The sequence below is a fragment of the Impatiens glandulifera genome, chromosome 9 (assembly GCF_907164915.1).
Source record: "Impatiens glandulifera chromosome 9, dImpGla2.1, whole genome shotgun sequence".
NCBI classification, from domain to species: domain Eukaryota; kingdom Viridiplantae; phylum Streptophyta; class Magnoliopsida; order Ericales; family Balsaminaceae; genus Impatiens; species Impatiens glandulifera.
In genome coordinates, this window is record NC_061870.1 from 6,225,536 (window position 1) to 6,246,584 (window position 21,049).

General features: G+C 35.7%; 2 protein-coding genes across 2 annotated transcripts; both read right to left on the reverse strand.

The window, feature by feature from the left end:
- Positions 1–3,303: 3,303 nt before the first annotated feature.
- LOC124915775 lies at positions 3,304–4,104 on the reverse strand. Its single transcript, XM_047456540.1, has one exon. It carries the CDS (start codon positions 4,102–4,104, stop codon positions 3,304–3,306), a length of 801 nt encoding a protein of 266 aa, XP_047312496.1.
- A 4,490-nt stretch (positions 4,105–8,594) lies between these two features.
- LOC124914376 (transmembrane protein 53) lies at positions 8,595–14,227 on the reverse strand. The gene is made up of 6 exons (XM_047454913.1): positions 14,057–14,227; positions 12,344–12,525; positions 11,458–12,266; positions 11,001–11,106; positions 10,204–10,394; positions 8,595–9,095 (listed from the first exon to the last, which is right to left on the reverse strand). Exons 3-6 carry the CDS (start codon positions 12,201–12,203, stop codon positions 8,816–8,818), a joined length of 1,323 nt encoding a protein of 440 aa, XP_047310869.1. The 5' UTR covers positions 12,204–12,266; positions 12,344–12,525; positions 14,057–14,227; the 3' UTR covers positions 8,595–8,815.
- Between the last annotated feature and the right edge of the window lie 6,822 nt (positions 14,228–21,049).

Genomic DNA, 21,049 nt, shown 5'->3' on the forward strand with positions numbered 1-21,049 from the left:
GGTACCTCACTTCCTTCACCGGTTTGTTGATAGTTGTTCCGGTTATTTTGGTAATCCGGTTTCTGGGTATCCCTCCTCGGTTTCCTGCATTCCCACTTAAAATGTCCCAAACAGTTACAGTTATAACATCTTACATTGGGTTTATCACCATAGTAGTTGTTTGTCGGTTGGCTTCTTTTCATGAACCTCCCAAACTTCTGTGCAAGCATTGCCATGGCATCCTCGGTGAACTGTTCGGCGGTTCTGATCGGTACAGGTGCAGGGGCCGGTGCAGGTGCAGGTGCAAGTGCAACCGGTTCTGTAGATGTGATTAGTGCTCTGGTTGATGTTGAGGCCGAGACTTCTTCTTCAGTCCTAGATCTCATTTCGAACTCATATGCTTTAAGATCTTCGAATACATCGTGTAGTTTCATCTTACGTAGGCTCTTTGATTCCCTCATTACCATTGTTTTTATGTCCCAAGTACTTGGAAGAGATCTCAAAGCTTTCATAATGACCTCTTTGTTGTCATACCTCTTGCCCAGAGTTGCTAACTCATCTAACACACCAGTGAACCGGTCACTGTATTCCTTCATAGTTTCTCCTGGTTTCATTTTGATGCTTTCAAACTTCTATGTAGCCACTATTATCTTGTTCTCCTTTGTTCTTTCATTTCCCTCAAAAATCTGGATAACCGTGTTCCATGTATCCTTCGCGGTTTTGCAGTCTCTAATCTTGCAGTATGTGTTTCTGTCTACACTGTTGGAGATCCGGTTTCTAGCATGATTATCCAGGTTGTTTCTTCTCCTATCTTCAGCCGTCCATTCCTTTCTGTCCTTATCAATGAATATCGGTCCTTCGGTCAGAATGGACTCCATTTCATCATCCAAGGTGATTAAGTGCAGGTGCATGCGTGCCTTCCAGTTGGCAAAGTCATCACCTTCTAGCATTGGAGGCCTATCCTGAAACATGCTTGCTTGAGTATTGAAACTACCTGCTCTGATACCAATTGTTAGGATCTAGGTAGCCGCTGGAGGACCGAGGGTTGAACCGGTTAGCGGTTCTTACTCGGAGGGTAGTGGTTAATCCGGTTAGAGATTAACACCGGGGTTTCAATACTACACAACCTGTCACAAACCCTTGAAGTAGGTTCAATCGCGGAAGAGATTTGCTTTCAGGTTGAAGCGGCACACTTTGTATAATAGACAGAGTCGGTTTCAGATGATGAAGATTAAAGAGAATGGTGGGTCGGTTTCGGTAACCTGGTGATTCGGCTTAGATAAAGTTAAGTCGGTTATAGTCGTACGGATCGGTTAGATAATGAAACCGGCAGGAAGTAAATGACAGAACATATTTTATGGATGTTCGGAGATAAAACTCCTACGTCACCCCTTCCTCTCGAAACCGCGAGAAGGATATTCACTAAGGAATACAAGTACAATCCGATCGAGACTTATTTCCTGCTCGACGACACCCTTACAATTTATACCGGAATTGTAAGCTACACACCCTAGCACTCAGGCTTTCTCTAGAACAGCACAGTCTTATTACTTGTAGAATAAATGCGAATTTCTCACTTGTCTCACTGTATATCTGTGTCCCAGTATGTCTCTGTGTGTCGCACATTTACTCTTCTTCAAATGCCTCTTTTATAGGTGAAATATGCCAACGGTCATACTTCACTGCCTTGAATCTGATTGGCTGAGCAGGGGTGCAGATGTTCAGTGATTCAGAGATTCAGACCTGCGGTCGTTTCCTCAGACCTGATGGTCAACCTCAGACCTGGCAGTCTGTTCTTCCGGTATGTAAGACAAACCTGCTAGGTTTGTCTTTTACTCAATATAGACACTGTCTGTTAGGCAGTTGTCTGTACTTGGGAGATCTCCTTTCTGACTTATCCCGAAGTGGAAAGATCCTGTAGGACTGTCTTCTGCAGCCTGCAGACTTTCCTCAGACTTGTATGAATATGGAAGTGTTCAGTCTGTTCCTTTGGCATCATTCTCAACAAATACCCGAATTGTCTTCTTGTACTAGTCGGTCATTCGACTTAACCGGATGGCTTCCGGTATGGGTGATATAACCGGACTTCTTCCGGTTATTCCTCTGCCTTGTGGCTGGTCGGCTGTCTGATATTTCCGGTTTTAAGCTTTGGCCGACCCTTTCTTTGTGCGGTCATGTTCCAAGTATTCTTGGTCGGTTTACTTGCTTGACCGGCTAGTTTTCTTAGTCGGTTCTTTTGTTTGTCCGGTCCGGTTCCTTGTTCTTGTATGTAAGATTTATTTAAGTTAGGTTTATATGAACCGGTCTAATTTTATCTAACAGTCTTGTTTCTCCTTTCAGACACACAATTAAGTTGTGGTGTTCATGGGGTTGACAACTGTGTTACAATACCGCAGTTTTTCAAATGATGATCAAATCCGTGGCTCAAATACTCACCGCCATGATCAGATCGAATTGCTTTTATTTTCTTGTCACATTGAGTCTCTACTTCATTTTTAAATTCTTTGAATTTTTCAAAGGGCTCCGATTTATGTGACATGAGGTAAACATATCCATATTTACTCATGTCATCAATAAATGTGATGAAGTATCTATAGCCACCTCTAGCTTCTGTGTTGATCGGTCCACATACATTAGTATGTAATATGCCCAGTAGTTTAGTAGCCCTTTCAAACTTTCCTTTGAAAGGTGACCTTGTCATTTTTCCCATTCGACATGATTGACATGCAACAATGGATTCATAATTCATGTCTTTAAGAAGTCCATCTTTATGGAGCTTCTTCATGCGATTAACAGCGATGTGACCCAATCGACAATGCCATAGGTAGGCTTCACTCAAATTATTTAACTTGCATATTTTGTTATTTATGTTATATAATTCTGATTTGAGATCCAAAATGAAGATCTCATTACTCATTTGAGCAGACGCATAGAAAATATCATTCTTAAAAACAGAAAAACTCTCATTTTTAATGTTAAATTCAAAACCATCAGAATATAATACAGCAACCGAAATAAGGTTCTTAGTAATGCAAGGAACATAATAACAATTATTAAGTTCAAATACTAACCAGAAGGTAAACATAGACTATAAACTCATACGGCAAGCGCAACAACATTTGCTCCATTTCTAACACGCAGATCTCTCCCCTTTCTTCACTTGTCTTATATTTCTTAGTCCCTGCACATTTGAAATAATGTGAACACCACATGCAATATCAAATATCCAAGTGGGACCATCATTTAATGGGAGAACATTGGTTGTCATAATTTCAATAACATAAATACATGAAGCGGAACTCACAGTCCCATTCTTCTTTTCTTCTAGGTACTTGGGACAGTTTCTTTTCTAGTGTCCCTTGGCTTTGCAGAAAAAACATCATGATCAGAGGCTACCCTTAGCTTCCCACCACCATTGGGTATGACAACTTGTTTGTCTTTCCCTTGGTTATTATTCCTTTTCTTGGCCACCTTCTTGAAACCCTTCCCATTGTTGACATTCAGAACTTCCTTCCTCTTGTCATCAATCATATTGACTTCAACATTTTTAAGCAAGTTATGGAGCTCATTCAAATCATACTTTAGACCATTCATATGGTATTGCATTTTGAATGGTGTAAAACCATCATGTAAGGATCTAAGAACAATATCAGTGGCCAACTCTTGGTCATATGGGGTTCCCAAATTTCCCACCCTCTTGAATAGTCCAGTAAGACTAATTACATGAGGACTCACATGTTTTCCCTTTACAAGTTTGCTATTAAGTATAGCCTTGTGAGTCTCATATCGTTCTATCCTTGTCTGATCTTGAAACAATGTTTTCAGTTCACTTATGATGGTATAGGCATCAAAATTTAAAAACCTCTTTTGCAATTCAAGTTCCATTGCGGCAAGTTTTAAGCAAGTGATAGGCAATGCTTCGTTTTTCAGCCGAATTGTGTTTGCCTTCTTCTCATCAGATGATGTTTCTGTCACTATCGGGATAGGGGTTGCAAGGGCGTCCTCAGGTCCCTCAGACCTGAGAATGATTCTCAGATTCCTTTCCCAATCAAGGAAGTTCGTTCCATTGAGCTTGTTTTTCTCAACAATTGAGCGTAGAGAGAACTTAAAATTATCGTTTGCCATTATCTACATTATGTGATTGATATGCAAATTAGTCAAGAAAAAAAATTATAAATATCTATGATTAAACAGTTTAATATATACTATTGCACATTTTATTCAAGTTATAATTGTTCCTTATGAATAAAATGATCCAAAATTCCATCACATACAAGCCCAACATACTTTTGCACTGCCTTAGGACTTGTGTGTTTAAGGTAAGTAACAATTTACTAATTATAAACATTCTTTTATAATTCTTGGTTGATAATTCACATCCAATGTTAGAATCATCTCCATGCCTCAAGATCTAAAACTTTCTTTTGGTCTCTTGTTGGGTACAACCGTATCAAGGTTTATGAATCCCCGTATAGATTCACCCTCATGAGTATAAGATTGAGGAAGTACACCATCGCTTTTGTGAAACCCATTCAACCAAAAAACCATAAACTACATGGGTTATGACATGGAAAGGCATTGCCCAAATATTCTTTAGGAACTAATGTTTTGTTGTCTTTTATAAAAAAAAAAATCTTTCACGGATCTCCATCCTTGAACTTAAATTTCATAAATTGAATTAAAATTATATATAATAATCTAATTATAAAATAAATTGTAAAACAATTTCCCCCAAAAAAATGTATTAAATAAATCATATTTATTTTAATCTTTAATATTTCTTAACTCTTAAGAAATAGTAACATAAATCATATTTATTTTATTCAAATATTTATATTATCTAATCTTAAAGTATTTATTTTAATTTTACGTTTGTTCATGTAAAATTTTCTAGAAAACTAGAAGGCTAACAAGATCTTCAATATATTATGGAATCAAAATTAACGATTAATTTATTCAATCGTTTTATGCTAAAACCTCGCTTTGATATCATTGAAGACTTCCATTAGATGTATGTTGCAGAAAATAAGATTATATCTTAACATCTATTCAGGATGTTCATGCATTTAGCGATTAAAAGCATTATCGAATACGTGATACATTTGATACGTGAATTCGGTATATCTTGTAGTATAAAGGATAAGAGCCCCACGTGTTGCTCATCTAGTTGGTCCACACAAGCTCGTCAAGATTCACTTGACTTCGACTGCTAGGACGAAAGAATAACAGAAACAATCTAATTGCTTATGGGGAAAAATGAGTTTTTCAATCACTTATAATCTCCCAGATCCTTATTTTAAGCTGTTAAATTAGAGAGTCAGGGCAAAAGAAAACCAAAAGACCATCTTTTGGCATTCCTCCATTTTGCAATTAATATTTTTGATAAACGTTTTATTTCCTAAATAAAATCTATTTCAAATCATTATATTCATAATTAATTTCATATATCACGTTTTCATAATCAATTTACCATGGTTAATTATTTTATTTCATAAATAAAATATTATTTCTAATTATTAATAATATCTAATATATTATTAATAATTGGATTTCATTCTCATTAATCTATTCTTCCAATTCTAAGTGTGTGACCTCATAGGACCCAATTATAATAGATATGGGTTTAACCTCATTAATCGTAGTTAGTTTCTAACAAAGCATTGCAACTCCTAACATAATCGGATTAAATTATCACCGTTAATTGTCCTATCTAGGTTTAGTCATTGCACATTAAATTAAAGGACATATTTTCTTCATTCCTCACATTATTTTCTAATCAGATGGCCTTTGTGCGAGGGAGACAAATTACTAAAGCCTCACCCCTTGTTAACAAATATTTGGACTCTATTTCTAGAAGAAATGATTCAAGTAATCTATTTAAACTCTATATTTAAAAGATTTATTATCACATTAATTGAAGAGTTAAATGTTGAATAGTCCCTGAAGGTTTGGACATTAGACTACTTGGTCCCTGAACCAAAATAATAGAATCTGTTAGTCCCTATCGTCCAAAACTTTCAGTCAAAATCCTTTTGACTGTTAAATAATGACCATTTTGCCCTTACATTTTTTTTTTTAAATTAAAAACAAATTAAATTAAATTAAAACCTAACCTAAATCTAATCTAACCTAAATCCACAATCGGCCAGTCGAGATCGCACAAAGAAAGCTACCTTCTTCAATCAATATCCCCTCCGCCGGAGAGGAGCCCTTCAGTCGCCGGTGGTTCGTAGGAGCGTCGGATGTCTAATCTGAGATGAAGAAAACAAACTCTATTACTTTCTTCTTCTTCTTTTTCTTCATCACCACCTACGTTCAAGCTGAGAATGTAACACTAGTAGACCCATCTCTCTCCTTCGAAAATCCTCGACTCCGAAATGCATACATTGCTTTGCAAGCTTTGAAGCTCGCCATTCTCTCAGATCCTCTCAATCTCACAGCCATCTGAATTGGATCTAACGTCTTTACATACACCGATGTATACTGTGCACCGCCTCCAGACAATCCTTCCATAAGAACAGTCGCTGGAATCGATCTCAACCATGGTGACATTGCCGGTTATCTACCGAACGAGCTTGGATTACATACAGATCTTGCATTCTTTCATATTAACACCAATCGTTCTCTTGCCTTAGTCGCCCAGGTCGTCGTCAATCGCTTGCACTGTGGATTCGTCTTCAAATCCCGATTTGGGAGAAGGGGTTCGACTGGCTTCGACGAGAGATCTCTTTGGTTTGTTTGATTTTAAATCACGATCGCTTGCACTGTGGTTAGGTTAGATTAGATTTAGGTTAGGTTAGGTTAGGTTTAATTTAATTTAATTTGTTTTTAATTTTAAAAAAATTAAGGGCAAAATGGTCATTATTTAACAGTCAAAAGGCTTTTGACTAACAGATTTGGACGGCAGGGACTAACGGGTTCTATTATTTTGGTTCAGGGACCAAGTAGTCTAATATCCAAACCTTCAGGGACTATTCAGCATTTAACTCTTAATTGAAATATTCTCTTCCATGTAATGAACCGAATAGAAAAGATGGATCAAAACTTGTGTGACTGAGCCTCATTTTTAAGTTATCGTCACCGGAGAAGTTATCAGCTTCTTCAAGAGCTCAAGGGGCCTTCGTCGATGGAACGCTCTCTCCCTCTATTGTTCATAAACGTCATTGAACCTTCATTTATGCTTTTAGCCTCCATGCTCGGTCCGTTTTGGGGCATTAATGGTGGGACTACAAAGATGTTTTGCGAGATCATTCATCACCTTTTTTACCGATGATACTCTTTGTTTAACAAACTTAATAAAGATTAATCTTATTTGTCTCAAAATGATTCTCATTCTTATTGAAGTTTGTTCGGGACTCCTTGTTAACAAAGACAAATTTGAAATGGTGCAAATACCTCACCTTCCTGTTAGAGAAATATTAGAAGTATGGATACTTGAAACCCATTATTGAGATGGAATGTTAGCCCTTAGTTTTACTAAGCTCTTATAAAAATTCGGGAAGCTCACCCTTATCAATATCACTTCTTCGACTATCCCAATCTATGTGATTTCTATTCACCCCATCTTAACGACCACGACAAAAAGAATGGAGACAATTATGGGTAATTTTTTTTGATGTAATTCTATCTCTTCTCGCGTCTCTCACTTGGTTAACTAGAACAATACTAAGTTGAGTAAGAATGAGGGAGGACTCGAAGTCAAGGACCTTATATCCTTTAATCACTCACTCATTTATAAGTGGTGGTAGAAATACCATAACGATGATAGGTTAAAACAATTTCATTCAAATACAGTAAGAACTTCGAATGGATCTCTTTAGCTAATAAAGTTAATTGTGGTTGTAGTATAGGGTTATACCCAAAACTGGGGATCCATCCATCCCCTCCTTCACTTCTCTATTGGAAACCAAAAAATATTCTCATCTGGAAAAACCTGTGGCATCTGGAGATGTGGCATCCTGAGACACCAAGTTTATTGTTTTTTTCAATCTCTATGAAGCTTCTAATAAAAGTGGGTCACAATTGCTAATGTTCACTAGTTCATTGATGAGAAAAATCGTTTGGTCACCCACTTTCAACCACAAATTTTCCAAGGAAGAGACTTCAAAGTTATTGATGCTTATTTTACTCCTTATCGATATCACGATCTTTACATAGTCAAGGGACAATTTCGCCATGAAAATATTTCATATTCGAGTCGAGTTACATTTGTAACGTCTTTATTCCAAGGGGATTGGTGAACATTATCTCCCAAATTTTTTCCTTTGCTTTGGAGTAACTCGCAGAGGAATTCTTACTATCAACAAATTTAAAAGAAACTTTTTTTCCCTTGGGATTCTTCAAGTCAATAAACGATCAATCATATCTTTTAGATAACGTTATCATTCATGTCCGATTAAATTATTTTGAAAAAATTATTAAAAAACTTTTCTTGAATTCAACTCTTAAATTAAAAAAAAAAAAAAATTATACTTTTTTTTTGAATTTTTTCATTAGTTTGAGCTTTTAAGATTTAGTAATTAATTTGTTATATAATTCATTTGACAGTAGTTTTAGTATTAATGAAATACAACTTTGACTAAAACCATTGACAATTTCTCACAATCACATGAAGCTACAGAAAATATTAAACTTGAGAATACGGCATTAAAAGAATAAGTAACAAAATCTCAAATTTTTCTATGAGCTGATGATTAGTCATTCAGTCTTTGTAATTTGTAACTACAAACTACAATGAAAAAATAGCAATGTAAAACTAAATTTTATGTCCTTCGCGGACTCTTCCAACAATAAAGAAAATCAATGTAGAGATTTGTATATTTTTTTTTTGTTATATTTACGAAGTGCGCTTATTGTTGTTGCAACAGTCAAGCACACAATCGTCGAAGAATTGGGTTAGCTGCGAAGTGTAAAGAATTGGATTATTTCTGAAATGATCAACATGGGGTGTCGAGATGAAATTGCAAGCTCTCACTTCATGCCCGGTTTTGCGTTGTTCTTCTATAAACATTTCTACTGATCTTACAGGAATAACTCTGTCTGCAGAGCTGTAGATGTATAACTGTGGGCAGCTCGGTTGTTGGGATGATAACCGACCCATCACATCCAAAAGTCTCCTGCAATGCCATCATAGTATGTGAGTATCCAATTAATAGGACTTGTAAAACCTCTAAGAATACACTTCCATATACATAATTAGAATTGAAATTGAAACTTACAAAAGCTTTACAATCCAATTTAAAAGCAATTTTCCTTATTTTAAGTCATTAAACAAACAAACTGCTTATTTGATTTAGCTTATTCTCACAGGCCTAACGATTATTTTATTCTCTTTCTCGATACTACAAGAACGATTAGCAAATAAGCTGAAACCAATTAACCCAAGAATTTGGAATGGGACCCCAATTCCAATTATGCTCGAACCAAGCATAACCATAATTGTCAATAGTGCCCGTAGCGCTAGCTATAGTGAATAGTGACCATATCTAACTATAAGGCGCAATAGGCTACGCACTTTCAAATAGCCCCGCTTTTGTCGCTATAGCTCATATAGTGCTGAAAGCTATTGCCCCAAAAACGACGCTTTTTAAAAAAAAATTATATTAATTGTTTGAGGAAGATGAAGAAGAGAATGATGCCGAGCATTATGCAAATTCAAATGAAGAGGATGATCTCAATCTTGATGAAGAAAAAGATGACAATGAATTTTAGATTATGTTTTGAACTTTTTTTAGTTAAGAATTTTTGGTTTTTATGATTTAAACTTTTATTTTTGTTATGTTTTGAGCTTTTATTTTTGAAATTTATATGTTTTCTACGCTTTATTTTCAAATAGTTCTCGCTACGCTATTTGCTTTACGCTATATCCATGAGCAGCTTTGACGCTATTGAGCGACTATACGCTATTGACAACTATAAACATAACCTAATAGTGGTTTGTTATCTGCTTAATCCCTGACATGCTAGGGCCTTATTTGATGAAGGGTACCCATTATCTATCAATCAGTAACTAAAATACCCCTTAATTTTTTAAAATAATTTTCAATGAGCAGTCTCATCTTTTCGCCTACAACTCAAAGGGAATATTGGACAATACAAAATAAAAACGATTATCTAGTATTGTTTGTGTATCAAATGGGGGGTTTTCCATTATTTTTAATAACTCCTCAAACCAGCTCTAGCATTTCATAATTAATCCTTAAGGAAAAGTAGTTAGTTAATTACCTATGAATTGTAGGAAGATTCAAGACAACGTTGAAGAACTTCTCCAATACCAGTAACAATGCTGCCTCTGAAATTGCGGGTTTGGTTTCAGAGACTGTTCTGGGATTGACATCCACGTTTGAGTTTGTGGATCCTTTAGTGGCGACACTATTCTTTTTTAAAAGTGCAGCCGAAAAGCCAGAAGCCCAGACCTGTATGAGAAAATACCAATTAAACTAGGCGTAGGAGAAATTTAAAACAAATCAATGAAACGACATAAAAGAAAAAAATAGTTCTCCTGTTAAGACTAATCAAATGATTAAGTTCATTATAACTATTATTTATAATGTTTAGATTCAACTCAAATTAAGCAAACTTGACTAAATTTGGTAAGATATGAATGAAATATCGTAGAAGTATCAATAAGAAAACTTTAAATCTTTAACCTTGAAAATTAATCAAATTACCACTATAGATAAAATAGTTTTTAAGTTATTTATCCAACATTAGTTTCCCATTTTATCAAATGAAAACTGAACTTACATATCAAGTAAGATATTTTATCATTTATTTTTCGAACACTTAACTTGTTCAGACACTTAAAATTCAATTATTCAGCACTCAGTTGTCAGTTTTATCAAAAGCACCCTTAAATTACCAATTGTTTCAAGTGCAAGGCAGCATCTAATAAAAACTAATTGTCCTCAAATACAAAAGTGAAAGATTCAAAACATAAGAGGTGAAAATACATTCTTCTTTCCAGCTTTTCTCAATTTAACCAACAATAACAACAAGAACCATGGACAAAAAAATATTACCTGTGGATCAGGGGATGCTACAGGAGCAGAATCTACAATACAACCCTTGATCCTTCCCATTAGAGAGACATCAATATTTTGTAACTTTTCAAGAATAACTCCATACCTGAAATCCACCAAACGTAAATTGTCAATCATAGGCATTGTTTCGCGAAAGATTAATCCAAATAACTCCTAATTTCATCGTTATTCAAATCATCAACCAAAATAACAAATTACTTTTACTTTATTAAATATAACATACAAATTAAGGATATTTTAGTCCTTGTTCGATATGGCCTATGGGTTATGTAAGATTAATATTTCATCAGCAATCACATTATTCAAATAATCCACTTTTTCATCAACAAGAAAAATTTTACAAAAATTGATTTATTTAAAAAAAAAACTACATCAAACAAGATCATAGTGCATAAAAGATAATAAAATTGGACGTAGATGAGAGTGGCATACATACGTCAACCACCCTGTGTTGCTAAAAGTATGAAAAACTATATTTTTTTCATGCTCCTCTTCCAGCCATTCCACAAGATGTTTAGTAAGCAGTTCAACTTGCTCTTCTGCTTTCCCACCAACCTTATAACTGAGAATTTCAGCCATTGGAAAAGTGAATGTAATGACGTGAAACCCTTTGTCAGTATACCACTCAGCATATTTGCTAAGATGTTTCTGCTTCGAGCCTAGCCATCCAAGCAAAACAACAACAGTCTTGGACTTTTCTTGAAGGCAGTCAGAATTCCCAGAGATATGAACTGCATTAATTTCCGGTAGATGCCATCTGTAGAGAACTTCTGATGATGGTGTAAATTTGAGAATAGTATTCCCTACAGCAGTTGGTTTTGCAGATTTTGCTAACTCTGCAGATTGATAAGAGTTGACAAGACTGCATGGAGATGCTGACATAGTTTTCCAACAAACATTAGAAACCAAATACTGACGTGCATTCCCAGTGGGTTGTCTAATTTCAGGAACAGGGATACGAATTTTGGACACGAATGATAAATCTGTAAACTTTGAAACGGATATGTGAGACACCCATGAAGTCTCATTGGCTTCCGACATCTTGGAAATTGAACTCAATTCTTTTGAAGAGAGAACATCACCCGAAAACCTAAACTTCTCATGAAGCTCAGCAGAAACAGATGCTACTGCAACAGCTGCAGCTGCAAACACTGGCCTTTGGAGACCAGAAAAGGAACTCATGACGAGAATGAGAAAACTTCAACAGCACCAAGATCGATTTAGTAACCCAACCAAAGGACTTACCTGCCATGATGATTAATAGTAAGCATATCACAAGGCCATCATAAAAGAAGAAATAGTATGGGATCGACTAGACTTACCTGTGCTAAGGTTTCCTTTTTGGAATTTGATTCCTGAAGTTTGGGCTGCCAACAAACTGGCTATTGACAGCCCGACTAACCAAATGTTAAAGTTGTTGGTCTTACCAAAACGGCGAAGGCGAAGTTATTTCTTAATCACCCAAAAAGAAAGATGGATTAATCTTTCTCTCTAGAAACTGGACCTGTAGAGCAACAAAAGATAAATATTACCAAATTGGTTTGATCCAAAAGTGAATAAATTCTCAATTTCAAAGCATGGGATATAAACAGCAACAATGATGAAAGAGTGAAGTGGTGGAAGCTAGTTTGGTCATCAAAATTGTTCCTAAACACCAATTTTCATTATGAAGGTTACAAAAGATCAGTCGATAAATTTAAATTCGATGAAGACGTTTCATGTCCATTGTGCAGAGGTAAAAGGGAATACTTGAACACCTTCTGTTTAAATGTCTTTATACGGTTAAAATCTGGATCAAGATGAATAATGTGTAAAGATTAATGATGCTCGTAAGTGATAGAATCATAGAACAATATAGACAATTTTGAGAACTAAGAGCAAGAATGGGTTCTTGATATTGTGACATGGGTACATGATATTGCGACACAGGGTTCGATTCCTGTAAGAGATAGGTACTCATTCTCGCCCACAAAGAGGAATATAAAGCAAAGTAGCAAACTCGTTCCAAAATGAGTTACTAGGCAAGGAATCGGATATTGATGCTTAAAAGATGATGATGAGTAGTAGATTTAAGAATGAAGAAATAGAGTGTTAATTCTTTGGGTATGTAACAAAAGTAATAGTTCATTTTCATGTGCTTTTTATAAACGTTTGTTACTGTTAAATTCAATAGAAAGGATTTTCCTTTTCTCAAAAGAAAAAAAATAAGAAGAAAGATAAATATTACCAGAGAGTTGAGGTTTGCAATGATGAAAACTGAGGTATCCCAAGAATGATTGAAGGTAAGATGGGACACTGTTGAAGAAATTAATTTTAAAAATAGTGTCCAACTACTTGAGACAGAAAAGAATGGGCAAAGTTTGTCGATCCTTTGCATGAATAAGAATTGTTTTCTAGAAACCTCGAAAAGCCAACGAGGACAGTGTGGTTATGGGTCGAAGGAAGGAATGGATCCAATCTAGTTTATAGAAAAAGTCATCAAACGTGAGTAATATTTTAAATCTAAATATTGGTAACAGTGGTGTTTTCTTGTGCTTTAAATTTGTTGTGGACCATACCCTACCTATGGTGGTTCTTATTATTTTGATAAAACACCGTAAACAAAATTTCGTTATTGGGGATAGAAGATCAAAGAAAATTGATTTGAAGAGGGAAAAGATTGATAAATTGTTAGAACCATAAGGAAGTTACATTTGCCTCAAACCCATGAATGAGATGACAGAGATAAAGAGGAAGAGAGACAACATCGGTCAATTAAGGCCTAACTTCTACGAAAGTTAAGAAGCACGAGAGGACTCTACATTGAATACAGATTGGTATTACCGCAGCATATGATTTTCTATATCACCGTCTTGTTTGCATACAGATAAATTTGAAATGCAAGAGATTAATTGGCTTATAAAATCGCAAAAGTGTTGGATAATAGTCAATTGCCGTCTCATTAATTAATTATTCAGTCGGCCGGTGGGTGAAACAGGTTGGAGGAATACAGAAAATTGAGAAGAAATAGAGAGCGTGTGAAGGAAGGGAGTTACCTGTAATCAATCGATAACAAATGTAGGCAGAAATACTAGGTTTTACTTGCTTGATGAAGATTGCTCTACGGCCTCCGGCAGAGGCGAACCGTTCCCGCCCAACGCAATTTCCTCTTTTCTCGGAGAACACGGGATTCTCTCTCTTTCTCTCTCTACGAATTCTCAATCAATTTCTTTCCGCGTGCAGTTTATATTGACTCCAAAATTGGCGTGCTTAGGCAGCTAATTTTTTTTTTGATAAAAATATCAAATATGCAAATATACTTTTCAAATGTTATAATTAGGTTCACTAGTATTTTTTTTATTTATCAGAAAACTTATATTTCTTATTGTTTCAACATAAGTCCAATTTTAGGGCAATAAATGAACACTTCTTTTCTTTTTTAAATATTTCTTGTGATTGTTGATGATATAATAAAAAAAATTCAACCACAAATTTATGGGAAATTTGATGAAATGGCCCCCATAACAGGGGAAATTCCAAAAAGGGCCCCCGCCCACTAAAGTTGGCAAAAAGGGCCCTTTCGCCCTGCGAAATGTCGGAAATACCCCTTCCGCGCCATTTCTTACGCTCAAAGACGCGAATTACCAATCTCGCGATTCATCTAAATCGCGGTGATTAACTCACGCGATTTAGATGAATCGCGAGATTGGTAATTCGCGTTTTTAAATGTACGCGATTTACCATGCACGCGATTTAATCTAAATCGCGGTGATGAACTCACGCGATTCAGATTAAATCGCGTGCATGGTAAATCGCGTCTTTAGTCTTATATATAATTTTCACGCCCTAATTTTAAACAAAACCTCCCCGATTCTCCCTCCCACTCCGACTGCGGCCGACATCCATCAAGATCATCGTTCCTCAACATCAGCGTTCCTCAACATCATTGTTCCTCAACATCATCGTTCCTCAACATCATCGGGATCCTTCCAACATCATCGTTCTTCAACATCATCAGGTCAGTTTAGGGCTTAGGGTTTAGACTTAGGTTTTGATGTATATTTACCGTTTATATTCATGTATATGGATGTATTTAGGGTTAAAGGTTTGTTTTTGATGTATATTATGCCGTTTCCTATGTATATCGAAGTTTTTGGGTTTAGGGTTAGGTTTTGATGTATATTTACCGTTTATATTCATGGATATTGGTGTATTTAGGGGTAAAGGTTTGGTTTTGATGTATATTATGCTGTTTCCTATGTATATCGAAGTATTTGGGTTTAGGGTTAGGTTTCGATGTATATTCTGCCATTTATATGGATGTATTTAGGTTTAGGGTTTGGTTTTGATGTATATTATGCTGTTTATAATGGATATTGATGTATTTAGGTTTATGGTTAGGTTTTGATGTATATTTTGCCATTTATATTGATAGATATTATAGTATTTATGTTTAGGGTTAGGTTTCGATGTATATTCTGCCATTCATATTCATGGATATTGTTGTATTTAGGGTTTAAGGTTTGGTTTTCCTATATATACTGATTGATTGTTGATTTTCAATTACATGAATATTGTATGGTTAGCTATTGATGTATATTCTGCTGTTTATAATGATGGATATTGTAGTATTTAGATCAGGAGCTGCCGTGTGGTTTTCTCAGTTCGTTCAACAAAATGGTATGTATTAAAATGGATTTTAATAAAATTGTTTTCTCAGTTCGTTCAACTCTTTTTTTTTATAATATGCAGGCAACAAACACTGTTATGACCTTATGTCCCAATCAATTATCACCTGAAAATAATGTATGTTCTATTCTCTCTACTATGTCCATATTAACTAGTTTTGTATGTAATAACCATTATATTATTGTTTTACACAGTTGTTGATAGTTGAATTTGCTCGCACTTTTGGTGCAAGGGTGTCTCCGAAGTGGAGAGAAGATGTAACTCATGTTATTGCTTACACTGATCCCAATGGTGCATGCGGCCGAACTCAAAAAGTATTGAAGGCAATTCTGAACGGGAAATGGGTCCTTACTATTGATTGTGAGTCTCTGTTAACAAGATTATTTTCATACATATGTCTGTTAAATTAGATTAAAAATTATTTTCATACACATTTGTTTAGGGATAAAATCATCATTGGAAACAGAAAACTGTGTTGATGAGGAACCTTATGAGGTTAAACATGATAATCATGGAGCCCAAGGTGGTCCTAGAAAAGGCAGACTTCTGTTGTTGAATAATGTGAGTTTGGTATTATTCCTCCTATCTGTACTTTTTCTTTTTTTGCATGATAACTGAAATTATCTTCTTTGTTGGTTTTTCAGCGTTCGAAACTGTTCGACGGTTACATTTTTATATTTGTAGGGAATTTCAACACACTTTACAAACAGGATCTCATTGAGTTAATAGTTGCTGGAGGTGGTACTATTAAAGAATCGGATAATCCAGATTATCCATTTGCTGAGCCAAGGGATGCGAAAACTATAATAGTATACTTCGAGATAGACAGCAGGTATCGATCAATTGAAGAAAAGGATTTTGATGTTCTCCCCGACAATTGGCTTTTTGAGACAGCGGCTGCTTTGTCAAGCATATTGGATGAACATGTTGTTCCTCATACAAAGTTGCTTCAATCTGTTGCTGCTTGTGATTTGCAGCATTTGCTTACTTAATTTGGAGTTGTTTAGACTTACTGTTCTTCTTCTATTTATGGCTTATTTTTGATACTTATGATATTTATGGTTTATAACAATACTTAATTTTGATATTTATGATTTATGGTGGTTTATATTACTGAATATTCTTCTATTTATGCTTTATTACTTATGTTAACAATATCATAACTTATCCTCATAACTCACGTGTATTGTGTATAATCAAACAACAAGGAACAATGTTGTTATTCGCCACATAACTCAAACAACAAGGAACAATGTTGTTATTCACGCATATTCACCACATAACTCAAACAACAAGGAACAAGGAACAATGTTGCTATTCACGTGTTTCATCTAAAACGCGTGAATAAACTCACGCGTTTTAGATGAAACGCGTGAATGCATTTCACATTAAAACGCGTGAGTTTATTCACGTGTTTTAGATGAAACACGTGAATGCATTTCACAATAAAACGCGTGAGTTTATTCACGTGTTTTAGATGAAACACGTGAATAACAATTCACGTCTTTCATCGTATATATTATTTTTGTGCCCTAATTTATAACAAAACCACGAATCCTTAATTTCCCCTTCTCTCTTCTCTCGCTTTCGCCACTCCGACTCGACCCTCCCCTGAAGAACTCGACCACGAGCAGCAGCAGCGGACGACTACGACGACACCACGATACCCTGAACAACCCGACCACGAGCAGCAGCAGCTTACCCACTACTCTTCGTTCTCAAAATGGGTATGTTTATGTAATATTTAAAATGCTATTCAAATTAAGTAAGGGTAATTTGTGGATGATTGAAATGAATTGTTTATCAATTACTAAGAGAGTAAGAGAGATGAAAGATTCAGATAGAAGAAATGAATTGAATTGAAAGGAAGAATAATATCTGAAATTGTTTATCATCAAACCCTAACCTGTACTTCTATGGCTTGTTTCTTATATATTGAACCTTGGCTTATTTATTAACAATGATGATAAATTTTGAACTTGATAGAGTATAAAGCTGGGTATATATATGGTTTAGGTATAAACAGTCTTTACTCAATCATATTTCTCTTTCAGTTAGTTCATTTACACTTAACAATTGTTATATGTTATTATTTGTTAGTACTGATAGACTTGATTTCATTAGAGTCTTGTAAGAAACAAAGTTTGTTCAATTTGAATACTTATTTGAAGATGTTATTTAGTTGGTGTCTATTTACCTATCATCATCCTATGGTTAACACAATAATTATACTAAATTTGGAGGCTTTTAAAATCCAACTTAGAATAACTACTTTTTTGAATTCTTGTGATGTTGTTGAACTGTTTTCAATTGCAGCTCAAGTACCTGTACTTCTTTACTTTGATGGAGAGTGGAAAACTACGGACGATCTTACTCATTTTTCTGCAAAGTCAAACAGCGGTATGATTGTTCCCCAAAATTCTACTTATGCCCAATTAGTTGATCAAATTTATTCTGCTACCGATGTTGACAAATCTAGATATGATTTATTGCTTCAAGCCAAGTATAATGCTCCTGGCATGATTGCCAAATTTTCTTATATAACTGATATAAAAAAAGATGTGGATGTGGAGTTCTTTTTACATGAAGCAGTTTCAGTCCACAACCGCACTCCATTGTGTGTATCCTTAGTAGAGAAGTCACTACCAACTCAAGAAAGTGTAGCTGTTCCAGAAATTGATGACCCCGACGTCTTCCCGATGCAGCGTGAGGTTTTCTTTGAAAATGACATTGAAGATGAACATTTGCGTCTGAATGTGGGGGATGATGCTGATGATGATTGGGTTCCTATTACCCAACCTAGTAGTTCTGATTGGGTTCCTAGTACCAATCCAAATCCAAGCGGTTCTTGGATTCCTAGTACACAACAAAACAATGTTGTTGTTCGTACTCAACCAAGCTGCAGTGAATGGGTTGCTAGTAGCATACCAAGTAGTGAAAATCCTTTACATGAGGCAGTAAGTACCGGAATCGGATTGGAAGTCGGTTCTTTGTTTGAGAATAAAAAAGAACTTCAGCTGAGGTTATATAAATATGCCATGACTAATCATTTTGAATTCAAAGTGTTGAAGTCAAAAAAAGAACTTTGGGTTGTGAAATGTTTGGATAAGAATTGCAAGTGGAGACTGCGTGCTGTCAGAGTAAATTCCTCGGAAATGTTTGAGATTCGTAAATTCGTAAAAGATCATACCTGTTCAATTGTGACGAGGCAAGAGAATCAAAGGCCAGCACCAGCATGGGTGTTTGGGGAATGCATGAAGAGCAAGTACATGGACCATCACCATGACCACATGCCCAAGAAAATAATGGAAGACATACAGACTACTTATGGAATAAAGTTGTCTTATAATAAGGCTTGGCGGTCTAGAGAAAAGGCCCTAATGGCGGTGCGAGGAACTGTAGAAGATTCTTACGGTAAATTGCCATCATACCTGTACATGTTGGAGAAGAACAATCCGGGTACCATAACAGACATCCAGACGGATGAGCACGGTCATTTCAGGTATATGTTCATGTCCTTAGGCTGCTCAATTAGGGGTTTCAAAAACTGTTGTCGTCCAGTATTGTGCGTCGATGCCAGTTTTCTTAAGCACAAGGTTGGAGGTCAGCTATTGGTGGCGATAGCATTAGATGCGAATGAACAACTCTATCCTGTTGCATTCGGCGTTGTTGATTCTGAAAATAACAACTCCTGGACTTATTTCATGCAAAAACTTAGAGATGCAATTGGATTGGTTGATGATCTCGTGTTTGTATCTGATAGACACCCAAGCATCGCCAATGCCTTGTGTGCTGTTTTTCCAGAAGCTGACCACGGTGCGTGCACATATCATATCAAGATGAATATTATGGCCAAATTCAAAACCGATCACTGCCACGCCGAGTTTGGTTTGGCTTCTCAAGCATACACAATCTTGAAGTTTAATCAGCATTTTGACAAGATCAATGCTAAGGACCCTCGTATTGCTATGTATTTGGCAGATATTGGGTTTGAGAGATGGAGTCGTGCATTTTTTCCGGGTAAACGATACAATCAAATGACAAGTAATTACGCTGAGAGCTTCAATAGTCAAAGTAGGGAAGCTAGAAAGTATCCCATATCAATCTTAGCTGATTATTTAAGATTCACATTACAAGATTGGTTTAACAGTCGAAGAGAAAAAGCTTCCAATCACAATGAACGTTTATCTCCTTATTATGAAAAGTTCTTACGTGATCAAGCTGAGAAGGCCAGATTATATAACGTTCATCCACTTAACCGTTTCGAGTTTTATGTCCATGACGGTGAATCTGATTATAAAGTTGACTTGAGAGGAATGAGTTGTAGTTGTAGGGTATTTGATGTATCTGGTCTTCCTTGCACTCATGCCCTGGCTGCTTCACGTACCCATAGATTGGATGCCTATGAGTTCTGCTCAAGGTTTACTTTAGATTATTTGCTATTGAATTTATCTAACTAACTTTATTTCTCACATGTTCAATTGTTATGTTTCAGGTATTACTCAAGTGAAATGTGGGTCAATGCTTACGCGGAAACAATATATCCAGTTTGTCATGAAGAGTATTGGGATATTCCAGAACATATCAAGCAACGAGTGTGCCTTAAACCACCTGTTAAGGTTAAGAAAGGGCGTCCTCAAACAAAGCGTAGGTCATCCCAAGGTGAAATTCGTAAGGTGCCGAGAAGATGTAGCTCATGTGGTGGTCAGGGTCACAACAGGGCAACATGCAAATCAGTAATGCCTGCACCCTCTACTGCAAGAGCTGCAAGAGCATCATCATCTCAGCCGCCATCATCTCAGCCACAAACATGAATATTGTCTGTGCAATTTTGAATATTGTCTGTGCAATTTTGAATATTGTATACTGATTATTGTTGTTGGTTTTCGAATATTGTATGCTGATTGATTGTTGTTGGTTTTCGAATATTGTATGGTGATTGAAATTTGTATACTGATATTTCCATACAGGTTGGCCATACAGTGAGTGACTCACGCATATTTGCACAATGCTAATTCACGTGTATTGTAATGTAATTCACGTGTATAATTCACGTGTATTGTAATGTAATTCACGTGTATTGTAATATTACAATACGCGTGAGTTATATTGTAATACACGTGAGTTATGAATCACGCGTAATACAATACACGTGAATTATATTACAACCACGTGAATTATATACAATACACGTGAATTATACACGTGAATTACATTACAATACACGTGAATTTTATGATACCTATTACAACCACGTTAAATATATAAACACGTGAATTCAGTGTTTACAAAACAATATACAACAATAATTCAGTGTTTACAAAACATGTTACAACAATAATTCAGTGTTTACAAAACAA

Excerpts from the sequence above, each read along its gene's own strand:
- LOC124915775 (XM_047456540.1), bottom strand. The coding sequence starts at position 4,104 with ATGGCAAACGATAATTTTAAGTTCTCTCTACGCTCAATTGTTGAGAAA.
- LOC124914376 (XM_047454913.1), bottom strand. The coding sequence starts at position 12,203 with ATGAGTTCCTTTTCTGGTCTCCAAAGGCCAGTGTTTGCAGCTGCAGCT. Across the intron at positions 11,107-11,457 it reads AGCAACACAGGGTGGTTGAC|GTATGGAGTTATTCTTGAAA; the intron begins GTATGTATGCCA and ends GGTGGATTTCAG. Across the intron at positions 9,096-10,203 it reads AATCTTCCTACAATTCATAG|GAGACTTTTGGATGTGATGG; the intron begins GTAATTAACTAA and ends ATGGCATTGCAG.